The sequence below is a fragment of the Anopheles stephensi genome, chromosome 2 (genome assembly GCF_013141755.1).
Source record: "Anopheles stephensi strain Indian chromosome 2, UCI_ANSTEP_V1.0, whole genome shotgun sequence".
Lineage (NCBI taxonomy): Eukaryota > Metazoa > Arthropoda > Insecta > Diptera > Culicidae > Anopheles > Anopheles stephensi.
In genome coordinates this window covers 42,896,407-42,913,504 of record NC_050202.1, presented here as the reverse complement: position 1 = coordinate 42,913,504, position 17,098 = coordinate 42,896,407, and the positions used below count along the sequence as shown (strand labels likewise).

The 17,098-nt window shown below is 47.9% G+C and overlaps 3 protein-coding genes across 3 annotated transcripts in view; all 3 read left to right on the top strand.

Moving 5' to 3' along the window:
* Window positions 1-4,142, top strand: part of LOC118507496 (heat shock protein 70 A1) — an 8,778-nt gene extending 4,636 nt beyond the window's left edge. The window contains exon 2 of the mRNA XM_036046025.1: window positions 1,980-4,142. Within this exon, the coding sequence (XP_035901918.1) occupies window positions 2,041-3,963 (1,923 nt within the window). The 5' untranslated portion in view covers window positions 1,980-2,040 and the 3' untranslated portion in view covers window positions 3,964-4,142. The remainder of the gene's footprint in view (window positions 1-1,979) is intronic.
* Window positions 1,832-10,616, top strand: LOC118507497 (heat shock protein 70 A1). The gene is made up of 2 exons (XM_036046027.1): window positions 1,832-2,040; window positions 8,515-10,616. The coding sequence occupies exon 2, from the start codon at window positions 8,515-8,517 to the stop codon at window positions 10,435-10,437; it is 1,923 nt and encodes a 640-aa protein (XP_035901920.1). The 5' UTR covers window positions 1,832-2,040; the 3' UTR covers window positions 10,438-10,616.
* LOC118507500 (heat shock protein 70 A1-like) lies at window positions 8,315-17,098 on the top strand. Its single transcript, XM_036046030.1, has 2 exons — window positions 8,315-8,463; window positions 14,938-17,098. Exon 2 carries the CDS (start codon window positions 14,999-15,001, stop codon window positions 16,919-16,921), a length of 1,923 nt encoding a protein of 640 aa, XP_035901923.1. The 5' UTR covers window positions 8,315-8,463; window positions 14,938-14,998; the 3' UTR covers window positions 16,922-17,098.

The following is a 17,098-nucleotide window of genomic DNA, read 5'->3' as shown; positions in this document are numbered from 1 at the left end:
GGTCTTAATTTCCAAACTTAATCTGTTGTTAAAAGGGAACTGTAGGTCTCAGGAAGGACAGCACGGTTTAATGTCTGCTCCACAGGCCACATGCCTGCTAGGATGCACTTGTAGGGCAACAAAATCTTTGTAGATTTTCAAGATCTTGCTTTTAGAACCTGTCTCAAGAAGCGCTTTAAAATTTTCTTCGATTAAGGGATTTGATACTGAAGAACGGACTAGAAGGCGAAGCGACAGCATTTCAAAACGTAGTTTCAGCGGCATCACTCCGGTCATCACTTCTAGGGACCTTTGGCTTATATGCTACTAATAATATGTAAGGCTCAGCAATTTGGTTCATTTTAGTCCATTCCATACAAAACAAATAAATATCAATGACCTGGCTAGAATGACCCTTTCATACGAGCGCTCGCGGCCTTTAATGATTCATATCATCTATTTGATTTTGGTATCCCGGCTTCCCGTTTGTGCTCTCGTCTTCGCGATGCCTTTTACTTTTTCGATGTTTGGATTAAGAATATATTTTTCGTTAAACCCATGTGGCAAACAAAATAAGAAAATAAAAAAATGTAAACTGCTTAGCTGGAACCGAAAATATAAGCTTTACAACATGGGGCCAAATGGAAATTTAGATTCCCATTCTCATATGTATATGTCTCATATGTCTTTTGGAATCCCGTCATTGTCCAAGTTTACCAGACTTGTAAGAATGACAATGGCCATCATCACATGCCAGACGAAGGTGGATGCAAAATTCTCGGGGCCCTTTGCTACCACCAAGGGCCTGCGCCGGGTAGTTTGGCTTGCTTGCCAGTCTTCCAATTTGGCACTAGAGAGAACCATCCGAGCCTCCGAGGTGGGAGCTTCGGGGATCATCTTCTGTAAGTCGGAACCAGATCCTGGCATACGCGGATGACATAGCTATCTTTAGTTTGAGACTCTCTTATGTAGAAGATGTTTACCAAATAAGCTTACCTCGAGCGATCGGCACTTTACCTCGGGTTGGAAATTGACGAGGAAAAACCAAAACCATGGTGGCATCACCAGTAACCCTGCTAACAACTGATTTACTTAGTGGTGATGTACAGGTAGGGGGCAGTCCGATGACAGAGGCGATAACGGCGACAATAGCCAAATCTTCTCTCCAACGTTATATTTATTACACCGCTAAGACCCTATGTATAACATGAGATTTTATTGTATTTATTTCTTTATTAATTTTTAATTATAACGGCTTGACGGCGTATTGTCAGCATCGCATGTGCTGACGAATTACAAATTTAGAAAAAAATATCGAAATTAACCAGGCATTTTCTTTCCTGTTATTTTGCCTTACCCCGGGCATGCTCGGTTTACATTAAATTTTATTAGCATTTTTTTGCTGCACTGTGTCCATTCTTCCAGCGCGCATCAATGAATCGATTCTATATTTAGAGCCACTCACAAATATCCTCGCATTGGCGCTACACTAAAAATGGGTAATGCTATGAATATCACAACTGTGAGATGAGACATTTACTTGGCATACGCATTTTAAATGATGCAATACAAAGTGTACTTGTACATAGATAAAAAACCATTCCTGCATTATAGCCCATTCCTACCAGTTGGCTTGGTTTTACACACAGAATAAAAAAAACACAGCATGTTCGTTGACCGTTACGCCGTACAGAGAGATAGCCGAGACAATGCATTACATCCTCCACACGCGAGCACGTTCGAGCACTCTCGCGCACGCTCGACCGACCATTCGAGCAGCTTCCGGAGGGCTCGAGTAGCTTGGCGATGTTTCTAGAAACTGAAAGGTTTCATATATAAGGCCGCGCTTCGAGCAGTGAGCATCAGTCAGAAAACAACAAACCGAGAGTAAAGAGCAAGCGAACGCTAATTGTAGCGAGAGAAGAATCCCAAGTGAACAACAACTGTTTGAATCTGTGTGAAATATTCCACGAGATACACACCACGCGAATTTATTGTACCAAAAGTGTTGAATCGCAATAGAAGTGAACTGTGTGAAGTAAAGTGAAGTAAACAGAGAAAATGCCGTCTGCAATTGGAATCGACCTGGGCACGACCTACTCGTGCGTAGGAGTGTTTCAGCACGGAAAGGTGGAAATCATTGCCAACGACCAGGGCAACAGGACGACCCCGAGCTATGTTGCATTTTCGGACACGGAGCGGCTCATCGGCGACGCGGCCAAGAACCAGGTGGCCATGAACCCCACCAACACAGTGTTCGATGCGAAGCGGTTGATCGGACGCCGGTATGACGACCCCAAGATTCAGGCCGATCTGAAGCACTGGCCGTTCACGGTGGTGAACGACTGCGGCAAGCCAAAGATCCAGGTGGAATTCAAAGGAGAACGCAAGACGTTCGCCCCAGAGGAGATCAGCTCGATGGTGCTGACGAAGATGAGGGAGACGGCCGAGGCGTACCTGGGCCACTCGGTGAAGAACGCGGTCATCACAGTTCCGGCCTACTTCAACGACAGCCAGCGACAGGCGACGAAAGACGCCGGTGCCATCGCGGGTCTGAATGTGATGCGCATCATCAACGAGCCGACGGCGGCCGCGTTGGCGTACGGCTTGGACAAGAACCTGAAGGGTGAGCGCAACGTGCTGATATTCGACCTGGGCGGCGGAACGTTCGACGTATCGATTCTGACCATCGACGAGGGCTCGCTGTTCGAGGTGCGAGCCACTGCCGGCGACACACATCTGGGAGGCGAAGACTTCGACAATCGGATGGTGGCCCACTTCGTGGAGGAGTTCAAGCGCAAGTTCAAGAAGGACCTTTCCAAGAATGCCCGAGCGCTGCGACGCCTGAGGACGGCTTGCGAGAGAGCGAAGCGAACGCTGTCGTCCAGCACGGAGGCAACGATCGAGATCGACGCGCTGATGGATGGCATCGACTACTACACGAAAATCAGCCGTGCACGCTTCGAGGAGCTGTGCTCGGATCTGTTCCGCTCCACGCTGCAGCCGGTGGAGAAGGCCCTGGCGGACGCAAAGATGGACAAGAGCTCGATTCACGACATCGTCCTGGTGGGCGGCTCCACCCGCATTCCGAAGGTGCAGTCGCTGTTGCAGAACTTCTTCTGCGGCAAACCCTTGAACCTGTCGATCAACCCGGACGAGGCGGTCGCCTACGGTGCGGCAGTCCAGGCGGCCATTCTTAGCGGCGACAAGGACGAAAAGATCCAGGACGTACTGTTGGTGGATGTGGCCCCACTGTCGCTGGGAATCGAAACGGCCGGCGGAGTGATGACGAAGCTAATCGAGCGGAACTCGCGCATCCCGTGCAAGCAAACGCAGACCTTCTCGACCTACGCCGACAACCAGCCGGGCGTGTCGATCCAGGTGTTTGAGGGCGAACGGGCAATGACGAAGGACAACAATCTGCTTGGCCAGTTTGACCTGTCGGGCATTCCGCCGGCACCGCGCGGCGTGCCAAAGATCGAGGTAACGTTCGACCTGGATGCCAACGGCATTCTGAACGTGTCGGCGAAGGAGATGAGCACTGGCAAGGAGAAAAACATCACGATCAAGAACGACAAGGGCCGCTTGTCGCAGGCCGACATCGATCGTATGCTGGCCGAGGCGGAGAAGTTCCGCGAGGAGGACGAGAAGCAGCGAGAGCGGGTCGCCGCTCGCAACCAGCTAGAGGCGTACTGTTTCAGCCTGAAGCAGTCGCTCGAGTCAGCCGGATCGAAGCTGAGCGAAAGCGATCGCAAAACGGTGGAGGACCGGTGCAACGAGACTCTGCGCTGGATCGATGGCAACAGCATGGCCGAGAAGGAAGAGTACGATCACAAGATGCAGGAGCTTACGCGAGCCTGCAGTCCGATCATGACGAAGCTCCATCAGCAATCGGGAGCAGCAGGTCCAGCTCCGACCAGCTGTGGTCAGCAAGCGGGCGGGTTCGGCGGACGCTCGGGACCGACAGTGGAGGAAGTGGACTAAGCAGAAGAAGAGCCGACTGGCAGCTTTGATGCTGGCAAAAGGCGTACCAGAAGACTGTGTTAATAGCTGTACATAAATGTGAACATCTCATTAGATAAGGAAATAATGCATTAAGGTTTACTGTTGTAGAATACAAAATGTTCCTCGTTAAATAAATCGTAATATTTGTAATCAAAATATGACACGCTTTGTTGAATTTATTTACTTAATTGAGTAAGTTACTCAAGGGTGTTGTATAAAGCAGCTCGATTTGTTTCCTTCGTAGAAACAATCGTAAGGATCGTAGCAGATGATCAAGTTAATGAATTGATTTTCCTATTAAAAAAATATTTTACATGTGTTTCACATTAATCAATGATATTACTATCATGTTTTTACTTTATCAGAAGAAAATAGTTTCGTTTTTATCGTTCCGTCAAATACTTTGATAACACATTCTATACCCGTATCTTGATTTTTGGAGTACCTGAAAAAACTACCTAAATAAATGTTACGTAAAAATGTATTAAAAATAAAGGATTTTGTAAAGGATGAAGAGAAAAAACAACAATAATATTCATGTCAGATTTGATTTGCTTTGAGTTAATGATATTATAAAAAAAACAGTATTTTAAATTGGATCACATTTTTCAACACTGTGCCATTACATACTACTCAAATCGAGGAAACTGCACGGCCGAGCTCTTCAGAACTATTATTATTAAGATTTTGATGCAGTTTTCCAAAATATTAGAGTTAAATAAGAGTTAAATTCCATTTGGGCCTTTCCCCCGTAGTTAGGTCTTGACTATCCAACTAAATACGGTATCAATAATTCTAATAAGCCAGAAATAGTTCGGTGGATCTTTGGCTTATTTATTTATATTTCTAGTTAGACGGCTTGGCGCCGTATTGACAACACCGCGTGTGTTGACTATTACAAGTACATATAAATTAACAAGGCATTTCCTCCCTGTTATTTTGCCTTATCCCGGGCATGCTCGAATGTGGGTATGTGGTGATTGCAGTGTAGTTCCTTTGTGGAGGTTGGGTTGATGGTTTGGTCCGGGTCTTTTGTTTTCTATTGATTTGTCGGTGGTAGTATTGTGTGTGAAGCGGAACTAGCTTCCGTGTAGCGGATCTGGACTGTAACAATACAAAAAGAAAACAGTAATAAGTAAAGTACAAACATTTACCTGCGCACAGTGTTCCTCAAACTACCCAGTAGTGATACCCCAAGCTGGACCAGACCAGCACTGAACTCAGAAGCTATCGGCGAGTTCTCTTCCGTAACAGTAGGGTATCTGCTAATCACGAGATAGGACTCGCCGACCACCTCCGCACCCAACGCCAACAAGGCCGATCTCGCTCCATCAAGACTAGGCAGAGATGAAGAACACTATTGCACAAAAGTCTGCCTACCTTCTTACGATAGTGTCGACTTTGGCCCCGGATACTGTTGCTTCGTCAACAGATCACCCGTGGCACTAAAAAAAAAACACTTAAGACAAAGACTCAATAAAAGACAAAGACTCAACGAATAACAAAAAAGGAATGGTGGATATGGCTTGGAAGGATAATGAGGATGCGGAATCAAAGGATAAGGCCGTTGTCTCTGGTGAATCGGAAGATGAGCCTGAAGTAAGCGAGGTGCCTAGTCGCCAAAATTTCTTTTATTTCTGTACCCGGTCGTCGGCCGATGCTCTCAACTGCGCCCAACAAGGAGGGTCTTGCGGTTTCAAACTCCACGCAGGACCACAGAAGGTGATCCACATCGTGAAATCCGTCACCGCAGCCACACACCTTCGTCTGAGCCAGAGTTATACGCTGAAGATGAGCATTCAACGCGAAATGATTCGACATAAGTCGAGACATCATGCGTATGAACGCCCGGTCTACAGAGAGCCCACTGAACCAAGGCCGCAGGGACACTTGCGGAGAGATCGAGAAAAGGAAACGCCCGAGATCATCCGCCTCCCACATGCTCTGCCAGCGAGACAGGAAAAGCTGCTGTTTCAAGCGAAGAAACTCTCGGGCCGAGATCGGACGGTCGTAAAAGGCGCCTTGTTGGACGCCTGTTTTGGCCAGTGAGTCTGCCTTCTCGTTGCCGGGAATTCCGCAATGAGAAGGTACCCAAATTAGCGAAATCCTGAACACCTTGTCAAACATTGAGCCAAACAATTCTATGATTTTCATGGTAAGGAAATCCTGACTCTTAACAGCCTTCGGAGATCTTAGTGCTTCAATAGCGCTAAGGCTATCTGTAAAGACGAAGTACCGATCCGAAGGTCTCGCTGCTATCATCAATAGTGCGTGTAAGATTGCGGCTAGTTCTGCGGTGTAGACACTACACGACTCCCGCAATTTGAAAAATGCTTCGGCGGATTCACTAAAAACACCGAAGCCGGCGCCTTCCTTAGAGGATGGTCCATCAGTATAGTACTGACTTATTTGGTCTAAATGGCCATACTTATCCCTGAAAATCCAGGGATAAGAATTCGCCAGAACTACCGTCGGGCGAAGATCATTCGGTTTGGTCTTAATTTCCTCGTGCAACGAGAAATCTGTTGTTAAAAGGGAACTGTAGGTCTCAGGAAGGACAGCACGGTTTAATGTCTGCTCCACAGGCCACATGCCTGCTAGGATGCACTTGTAGGGCAACAAAATCTTTGTAGATTTTCAAGATCTTGCTTTTAGAACCTGTCTCAAGAAGCGCTTTAAAATTTTCTTCGATTAAGGGATTTGATACTGAAGAACGGACTAGAAGGCGAAGCGACAGCATTTCAAAACGTAGTTTCAGCGGCATCACTCCGGTCATCACTTCTAGGGACCTTTGGCTTATATGCTACTAATAATATGTAAGGCTCAGCAATTTGGTTCATTTTAGTCCATTCCATACAAAACAAATAAATATCAATGACCTGGCTAGAATGACCCTTTCATACGAGCGCTCGCGGCCTTTAATGATTCATATCATCTATTTGATTTTGGTATCCCGGCTTCCCGTTTGTGCTCTCGTCTTCGCGATGCCTTTTACTTTTTCGATGTTTGGATTAAGAATATATTTTTCGTTAAACCCATGTGGCAAACAAAATAAGAAAATAAAAAAATGTAAACTGCTTAGCTGGAACCGAAAATATAAGCTTTACAACATGGGGCCAAATGGAAATTTAGATTCCCATTCTCATATGTATATGTCTCATATGTCTTTTGGAATCCCGTCATTGTCCAAGTTTACCAGACTTGTAAGAATGACAATGGCCATCATCACATGCCAGACGAAGGTGGATGCAAAATTCTCGGGGCCCTTTGCTACCACCAAGGGCCTGCGCCGGGTAGTTTGGCTTGCTTGCCAGTCTTCCAATTTGGCACTAGAGAGAACCATCCGAGCCTCCGAGGTGGGAGCTTCGGGGATCATCTTCTGTAAGTCGGAACCAGATCCTGGCATACGCGGATGACATAGCTATCTTTAGTTTGAGACTCTCTTATGTAGAAGATGTTTACCAAATAAGCTTACCTCGAGCGATCGGCACTTTACCTCGGGTTGGAAATTGACGAGGAAAAACCAAAACCATGGTGGCATCACCAGTAACCCTGCTAACAACTGATTTACTTAGTGGTGATGTACAGGTAGGGGGCAGTCCGATGACAGAGGCGATAACGGCGACAATAGCCAAATCTTCTCTCCAACGTTATATTTATTACACCGCTAAGACCCTATGTATAACATGAGATTTTATTGTATTTATTTTTTTATTAATTTTTAATTATAACGGCTTGACGGCGTATTGTCAGCATCGCATGTGCTGACGAATTACAAATTTAGAAAAAAATATCGAAATTAACCAGGCATTTTCTTTCCTGTTATTTTGCCTTACCCCGGGCATGCTCGGTTTACATTAAATTTTATTAGCATTTTTTTGCTGCACTGTGTCCATTCTTCCAGCGCGCATCAATGAATCGATTCTATATTTAGAGCCACTCACAAATATCCTCGCATTGGCGCTACACTAAAAATGGGTAATGCTATGAATATCACAACTGTGAGATGAGACATTTACTTGGCATACGCATTTTAAATGATGCAATACAAAGTGTACTTGTACATAGATAAAAAACCATTCCTGCATTATAGCCCATTCCTACCAGTTGGCTTGGTTTTACACACAGAATAAAAAAAACACAGCATGTTCGTTGACCGTTACGCCGTACAGAGAGATAGCCGAGACAATGCATTACATCCTCCACACGCGAGCACGTTCGAGCACTCTCGCGCACGCTCGACCGACCATTCGAGCAGCTTCCGGAGGGCTCGAGTAGCTTGGCGATGTTTCTAGAAACTGAAAGGTTTCATATATAAGGCCGCGCTTCGAGCAGTGAGCATCAGTCAGAAAACAACAAACCGAGAGTAAAGAGCAAGCGAACGCTAATTGTAGCGAGAGAAGAATCCCAAGTGAACAACAACTGTTTGAATCTGTGTGAAATATTCCACGAGATACACACCACGCGAATTTATTGTACCAAAAGTGTTGAATCGCAATAGAAGTGAACTGTGTGAAGTAAACAGAGAAAATGCCGTCTGCAATTGGAATCGACCTGGGCACGACCTACTCGTGCGTAGGAGTGTTTCAGCACGGAAAGGTGGAAATCATTGCCAACGACCAGGGCAACAGGACGACCCCGAGCTATGTTGCATTTTCGGACACGGAGCGGCTCATCGGCGACGCGGCCAAGAACCAGGTGGCCATGAACCCCACCAACACAGTGTTCGATGCGAAGCGGTTGATCGGACGCCGGTATGACGACCCCAAGATTCAGGCCGATCTGAAGCACTGGCCGTTCACGGTGGTGAACGACTGCGGCAAGCCAAAGATCCAGGTGGAATTCAAAGGAGAACGCAAGACGTTCGCCCCAGAGGAGATCAGCTCGATGGTGCTGACGAAGATGAGGGAGACGGCCGAGGCGTACCTGGGCCACTCGGTGAAGAACGCGGTCATCACAGTTCCGGCCTACTTCAACGACAGCCAGCGACAGGCGACGAAAGACGCCGGTGCCATCGCGGGTCTGAATGTGATGCGCATCATCAACGAGCCGACGGCGGCCGCGTTGGCGTACGGCTTGGACAAGAACCTGAAGGGTGAGCGCAATGTGCTGATATTCGACCTGGGCGGCGGAACGTTCGACGTATCGATTCTGACCATCGACGAGGGCTCGCTGTTCGAGGTGCGAGCCACTGCCGGCGACACACATCTGGGAGGCGAAGACTTCGACAATCGGATGGTGGCCCACTTCGTGGAGGAGTTCAAGCGCAAGTTCAAGAAGGACCTTTCCAAGAATGCCCGAGCGCTGCGACGCCTGAGGACGGCTTGCGAGAGAGCGAAGCGAACGCTGTCGTCCAGCACGGAGGCAACGATCGAGATCGACGCGCTGATGGATGGCATCGACTACTACACGAAAATCAGCCGTGCACGCTTCGAGGAGCTGTGCTCGGATCTGTTCCGCTCCACGCTGCAGCCGGTGGAGAAGGCCCTGGCGGACGCAAAGATGGACAAGAGCTCGATTCACGACATCGTCCTGGTGGGCGGCTCCACCCGCATTCCGAAGGTGCAGTCGCTGTTGCAGAACTTCTTCTGCGGCAAACCCTTGAACCTGTCGATCAACCCGGACGAGGCGGTCGCCTACGGTGCGGCAGTCCAGGCGGCCATTCTTAGCGGCGACAAGGACGAAAAGATCCAGGACGTACTGTTGGTGGATGTGGCCCCACTGTCGCTGGGAATCGAAACGGCCGGCGGAGTGATGACGAAGCTAATCGAGCGGAACTCGCGCATCCCGTGCAAGCAAACGCAGACCTTCTCGACCTACGCCGACAACCAGCCGGGCGTGTCGATCCAGGTGTTTGAGGGCGAACGGGCAATGACGAAGGACAACAATCTGCTGGGCCAGTTTGACCTGTCGGGCATTCCGCCGGCACCGCGCGGCGTGCCAAAGATCGAGGTAACGTTCGACCTGGATGCCAACGGCATTCTGAACGTGTCGGCGAAGGAGATGAGCACTGGCAAGGAGAAAAACATCACGATCAAGAACGACAAGGGCCGCTTGTCGCAGGCCGACATCGATCGTATGCTGGCCGAGGCGGAGAAGTTCCGCGAGGAGGACGAGAAGCAGCGAGAGCGGGTCGCCGCTCGCAACCAGCTAGAGGCGTACTGCTTCAGCCTGAAGCAGTCGCTCGAGTCAGCCGGATCGAAGCTGAGCGAAAGCGATCGCAAAACGGTGGAGGACCGGTGCAACGAGACTCTGCGCTGGATCGATGGCAACAGCATGGCCGAGAAGGAAGAGTACGATCACAAGATGCAGGAGCTTACGCGAGCCTGCAGTCCGATCATGACGAAGCTCCATCAGCAATCGGGAGCAGCAGGTCCAGCTCCGACCAGCTGTGGTCAGCAAGCGGGCGGGTTCGGCGGACGCTCGGGACCGACAGTGGAGGAAGTGGACTAAGCAGAAGAAGAGCCGACTGGCAGCTTTGATGCTGGCAAAAGGCGTACCAGAAGACTGTGTTAATAGCTGTACATAAATGTGAACATCTCATTAGATAAGGAAATAATGCATTAAGGTTTACTGTTGTAGAATACAAAATGTTCCTCGTTAAATAAATCGTAATATTTGTAATCAAAATATGACACGCTTTGTTGAATTTATTTACTTAATTGAGTAAGTTACTCAAGGGTGTTGTATAAAGCAGCTCGATTTGTTTCCTTCGTAGAAACAATCGTAAGGATCGTAGCAGATGATCAAGTTAATGAATTGATTTTCCTATTAAAAAAATATTTTACTTGTGTTTCACATTAATCAATGATATTTCTATCATGTTTTTACTTTATCAGAAGAAAATAGTTTCGTTTTTATCGTTCCGTCAAATACTTTGATAACACATTCTATACCCGTATCTTGATTTTTGGAGTACCTGAAAAAACTACCTAAATAAATGTTACGTAAAAATGTATTAAAAATAAAGGATTTTGTAAAGGATGAAGAGAAAAAACAACAATAATATTCATGTCAGATTTGATTTGCTTTGAGTTAATGATATTATACAAAAAACAGTATTTTAAATTGGATCACATTTTTCAACACTGTGCCATTACATACTACTCAAATCGAGGAAACTGCACGGCCGAGCTCTTCAGAACTATTATTATTAAGATTTTGATGCAGTTTTCCAAAATATTAGAGTTAAATAAGAGTTAAATTCCATTTGGGCCTTTCCCCCGTAGTTAGGTCTTGACTATCCAACTAAATACGGTATCAATAATTCTAATAAGCCAGAAATAGTTCGGTGGATCTTTGGCTTATTTATTTATATTTCTAGTTAGACGGCTTGGCGCCGTATTGACAACACCGCGTGTGTTGACTATTACAAGTACATATAAATTAACAAGGCATTTCCTCCCTGTTATTTTGCCTTATCCCGGGCATGCTCGAATGTGGGTATGTGGTGATTGCAGTGTAGTTCCTTTGTGGAGGTTGGGTTGATGGTTTGGTCCGGGTCTTTTGTTTTCTATTGATTTGTCGGTGGTAGTATTGTGTGTGAAGCGGAACTAGCTTCCGTGTAGCGGATCTGGACTGTAACAATACAAAAAGAAAACAGTAATAAGTAAAGTACAAACATTTACCTGCGCACAGTGTTCCTCAAACTACCCAGTAGTGATACCCCAAGCTGGACCAGACCAGCACTGAACTCAGAAGCTATCGGCGAGTTCTTTTCCGTAACAGTAGGGTATCTGCTAATCACGAGATAGGACTCGCCGACCACCTCCGCACCAAACGCCAACAAGGCCGATCTCGCTCCATCAAGACTAGGCAGAGATGAAGAACACTATTGCACAAAAGTCTGCCTACCTTCTTACGATAGTGTCGACTTTGGCCCCGGATACTGTTGCTTCGTCAACAGATCACCCGTGGCACTAAAAAAAAAACACTTAAGACAAAGACTCAATAAAAGACAAAGACTCAACGAATAACAAAAAAGGAATGGTGGATATGGCTTGGAAGGATAATGAGGATGCGGAATCAAAGGATAAGGCCGTTGTCTCTGGTGAATCGGAAGATGAGCCTGAAGTAAGCGAGGTGCCTAGTCGCCAAAATTTCTTTTATTTCTGTACCCGGTCGTCGGCCGATGCTCTCAACTGCGCCCAACAAGGAGGGTCTTGCGGTTTCAAACTCCACGCAGGACCACAGAAGGTGATCCACATCGTGAAATCCGTCACCGCAGCCACACACCTTCGTCTGAGCCAGAGTTATACGCTGAAGATGAGCATTCAACGCGAAATGATTCGACATAAGTCGAGACATCATGCGTATGAACGCCCGGTCTACAGAGAGCCCACTGAACCAAGGCCGCAGGGACACTTGCGGAGAGATCGAGAAAAGGAAACGCCCGAGATCATCCGCCTCCCACATGCTCTGCCAGCGAGACAGGAAAAGCTGCTGTTTCAAGCGAAGAAACTCTCGGGCCGAGATCGGACGGTCGTAAAAGGCGCCTTGTTGGACGCCTGTTTTGGCCAGTGAGTCTGCCTTCTCGTTGCCGGGAATTCCACAATGAGAAGGTACCCAAATTAGCGAAATCCTGAACGCCTTGTCGAACATGGAGCCAAGCAATTCTATGATTTTCATGGTAAGGAAATCCTGACTCTTAACAGCCTTCGGGGATCTTAGTGCTTCAATAGCGCTAAGGCTATCTGTAAAGACGAAGTACCGATCCGAAGGACTCGCTGCTATCATCAATAGTGCGTGTAAGATTGCGGCTAGTTCTGCGGTGTAGACACTACACGACTCCCGCAATTTGAAAAATGCTTCGGCGGATTCACTAAAAACACCGAAGCCGGCGCCTTCCTTAGAGGATGGTCCATCAGTATAGTACTGACTTATTTGGTCTAAATGGCCATACTTATCCCTGAAAATCCAGGGATAAGAATTCGCCAGAACTACCGTCGGGCGAAGATCATTCGGTTTGGTCTTAATTTCCTCGTGCAACGAGAAATCTGTTGTTAAAAGGGAACTGTAGGTCTCAGGAAGGACAGCACGGTTTAATGTCTGCTCCACAGGCCACATGCCTGCTAGGATGCACTTGTAGGGCAACAAAATCTTTGTAGATTTTCAAGATCTTGCTTTTAGAACCTGTCTCAAGAAGCGCTTTAAAATTTTCTTCGATTAAGGGATTTGATACTGAAGAACGGACTAGAAGGCGAAGCGACAGCATTTCAAAACGTAGTTTCAGCGGCATCACTCCGGTCATCACTTCTAGGGACCTTTGGCTTATATGCTACTAATAATATGTAAGGCTCATCAATTTGGTTCATTTTAGTCCATTCCATACAAAAGAAATAAATATCAATGACCTGGCTAGAAAGACCCTTTCATACGAGCGCTCGCGGCCTTTAATGATTCATATCATCTATTTGATTTTGGTATCCCGGCTTCCCGTTTGTGCTCTCGTCTTCGCGATGCCTTTTACTTTTTCGATGTTTGGATTAAGAATATATTTTTCGTTAAACCCATGTGGCAAACAAAATAAGAAAATAAAAAAATGTAAACTGCTTAGCTGGTACCGAAAATATAAGCTTTACAACATGGGGCCAAATGGAAATTTAGATTCCCATTCTCATATGTATATGTCTCATATGTCTTTTGGAATCCCGTCATTGTCCAAGTTTACCAGACTTGTAAGAATGACAATGGCCATCATCACATGCCAGACGAAGGTGGATGCAAAATTCTCGGGGCCCTTTGCTACCACCAAGGGCCTGCGCCGGGTAGTTTGGCTTGCTTGCCAGTCTTCCAATTTGGCACTAGAGAGAACCATCCGAGCCTCCGAGGTGGGAGCTTCGGGGATCATCTTCTGTAAGTCGGAACCAGATCCTGGCATACGCGGATGACATAGCTATCTTTAGTTTGAGACTCTCTTATGTAGAAGATGTTTACCAAATAAGCTTACCTCGAGCGATCGGCACTTTACCTCGGGTTGGAAATTGACGAGGAAAAACCAAAACCATGGTGGCATCACCAGTAACCCTGCTAACAACTGATTTACTTAGTGGTGATGTACAGGTAGGGGGCAGTCCGATGACAGAGGCGATAACGGCGACAATAGCCAAATCTTCTCTCCAACGTTATATTTATTACACCGCTAAGACCCTATGTATAACATGAGATTTTATTGTATTTATTTCTTTATTAATTTTTAATTATAACGGCTTGACGGCGTATTGTCAGCATCGCATGTTCTGACGAATTACAAATTTAGAAAAAAATATCGAAATTAACCAGGCATTTTCTTCCCTGTTATTTTGCCTTACCCCGGGCATGCTCGGTTTACATTAAATTTTATTAGCATTTTTTTGCTGCACTGTGTCCATTCTTCCAGCGCGCATCAATGAATCGATTCTATATTTAGAGCCACTCACAAATATCCTCGCATTGGCGCTACACTAAAAATGGGTAATGCTATGAATATCACAACTGTGAGATGAGACATTTACTTGGCATACGCATTTTAAATGATGCAGTACAAAGTGTACTTGTACATAGATAAAAAACCATTCCTGCATTATAGCCCATTCCTACCAGTTGGCTTGGTTTTACACACAGAATAAAAAAAACACAGCATGTTCGTTGACCGTTACGCCGTACAGAGAGATAGCCGAGACAATGCATTACATCCTCCACACGCGAGCACGTTCGAGCACTCTCGCGCACGCTCGACCGACCATTCGAGCAGCTTCCGGAGGGCTCGAGTAGCTTGGCGATGTTTCTAGAAACTGAAAGGTTTCATATATAAGGCCGCGCTTCGAGCAGTGAGCATCAGTCAGAAAACAACAAACCGAGAGTAAAGAGCAAGCGAACACTAATTGTAGCGAGAGAAGAATCCCAAGTGAACAACAACTGTTTGAATCTGTGTGAAATATTCCACGAGATACACACCACGCGAATTTATTGTACCAAAAGTGTTGAATCGCAATAGAAGTGAACTGTGTGAAGTAAAGTGAAGTAAACAGAGAAAATGCCGTCTGCAATTGGAATCGACCTGGGCACGACCTACTCGTGCGTAGGAGTGTTTCAGCACGGAAAGGTGGAAATCATTGCCAACGACCAGGGCAACAGGACGACCCCGAGCTATGTTGCATTTTCGGACACGGAGCGGCTCATCGGCGACGCGGCCAAGAACCAGGTGGCCATGAACCCCACCAACACAGTGTTCGATGCGAAGCGGTTGATCGGACGCCGGTATGACGACCCCAAGATTCAGGCCGATCTGAAGCACTGGCCGTTCACGGTGGTGAACGACTGCGGCAAGCCAAAGATCCAGGTGGAGTTCAAAGGAGAACGCAAGACGTTCGCCCCAGAGGAGGTCAGCTCGATGGTGCTGACGAAGATGAGGGAGACGGCCGAGGCGTACCTGGGCCACTCGGTGAAGAACGCGGTCATCACAGTTCCGGCCTACTTCAACGACAGCCAGCGACAGGCGACGAAGGACGCCGGTGCCATCGCGGGTCTGAATGTGATGCGCATCATCAACGAGCCGACGGCGGCCGCGTTGGCGTACGGCTTGGACAAGAACCTGAAGGGTGAGCGCAATGTGCTGATATTCGACCTGGGCGGCGGAACGTTCGACGTATCGATTCTGACCATCGACGAGGGCTCGCTGTTCGAGGTGCGAGCCACTGCCGGCGACACACATCTGGGAGGCGAAGACTTCGACAATCGGATGGTGGCCCACTTCGTGGAGGAGTTCAAGCGCAAGTTCAAGAAGGACCTTTCCAAGAATGCCCGAGCGCTGCGACGCCTGAGGACGGCTTGCGAGAGAGCGAAGCGAACGCTGTCGTCCAGCACGGAGGCAACGATCGAGATCGACGCGCTGATGGATGGCATCGACTACTACACGAAAATCAGCCGTGCACGCTTCGAGGAGCTGTGCTCGGATCTGTTCCGCTCCACGCTGCAGCCGGTGGAGAAGGCCCTGGCGGACGCAAAGATGGACAAGAGCTCGATTCACGACATCGTCCTGGTGGGCGGCTCCACCCGCATTCCGAAGGTGCAGTCGCTGTTGCAGAACTTCTTCTGCGGCAAACCCTTGAACCTGTCGATCAACCCGGACGAGGCGGTCGCCTACGGTGCGGCAGTCCAGGCGGCCATTCTTAGCGGCGACAAGGACGAAAAGATCCAGGACGTACTGTTGGTGGATGTGGCCCCACTGTCGCTGGGAATCGAAACGGCCGGCGGAGTGATGACGAAGCTAATCGAGCGGAACTCGCGCATCCCGTGCAAGCAAGCGCAGACCTTCTCGACCTACGCCGACAACCAGCCGGGCGTGTCGATCCAGGTGTTTGAGGGCGAACGGGCAATGACGAAGGACAACAATCTGCTGGGCCAGTTTGACCTGTCGGGCATTCCGCCGGCACCGCGCGGCGTGCCAAAGATCGAGGTAACGTTCGACCTGGATGCCAACGGCATTCTGAACGTGTCGGCGAAGGAGATGAGCACTGGCAAGGAGAAAAACATCACGATCAAGAACGACAAGGGCCGCTTGTCGCAGGCCGACATCGATCGTATGCTGGCCGAGGCGGAGAAGTTCCGCGAGGAGGACGAGAAGCAGCGAGAGCGGGTCGCCGCTCGCAACCAGCTAGAGGTGTACTGCTTCAGCCTGAAGCAGTCGCTCGAGTCAGCCGGATCGAAGCTGAGCGAAAGCGATCGCAAAACGGTGGAGGACCGGTGCAACGAGACTCTGCGCTGGATCGATGGCAACAGCATGGCCGAGAAGGAAGAGTACGATCACAAGATGCAGGAGCTTACGCGAGCCTGCAGTCCGATCATGACGAAGCTCCATCAGCAATCGGGAGCAGCAGGTCCAGCTCCGACCAGCTGTGGTCAGCAAGCGGGCGGGTTCGGCGGACGCTCGGGACCGACAGTGGAGGAAGTGGACTAAGCAGAAGAAGAGCCGACTGGCAGCTTTGATGCTGGCAAAAGGCGTACCAGAAGACTGTGTTAATAGCTGTACATAAATGTGAACATCTCATTAGATAAGGAAATAATGCATTAAGGTTTACTGTTGTAGAATACAAAATGTTCCTCGTTAAATAAATCGTAATGTTTGAAAATAAAA

Excerpts from the sequence above, each read along its gene's own strand:
- LOC118507500 (XM_036046030.1), top strand. The coding sequence starts at position 14,999 with ATGCCGTCTGCAATTGGAATCGACCTGGGCACGACCTACTCGTGCGTA.
- LOC118507497 (XM_036046027.1), top strand. The coding sequence starts at position 8,515 with ATGCCGTCTGCAATTGGAATCGACCTGGGCACGACCTACTCGTGCGTA.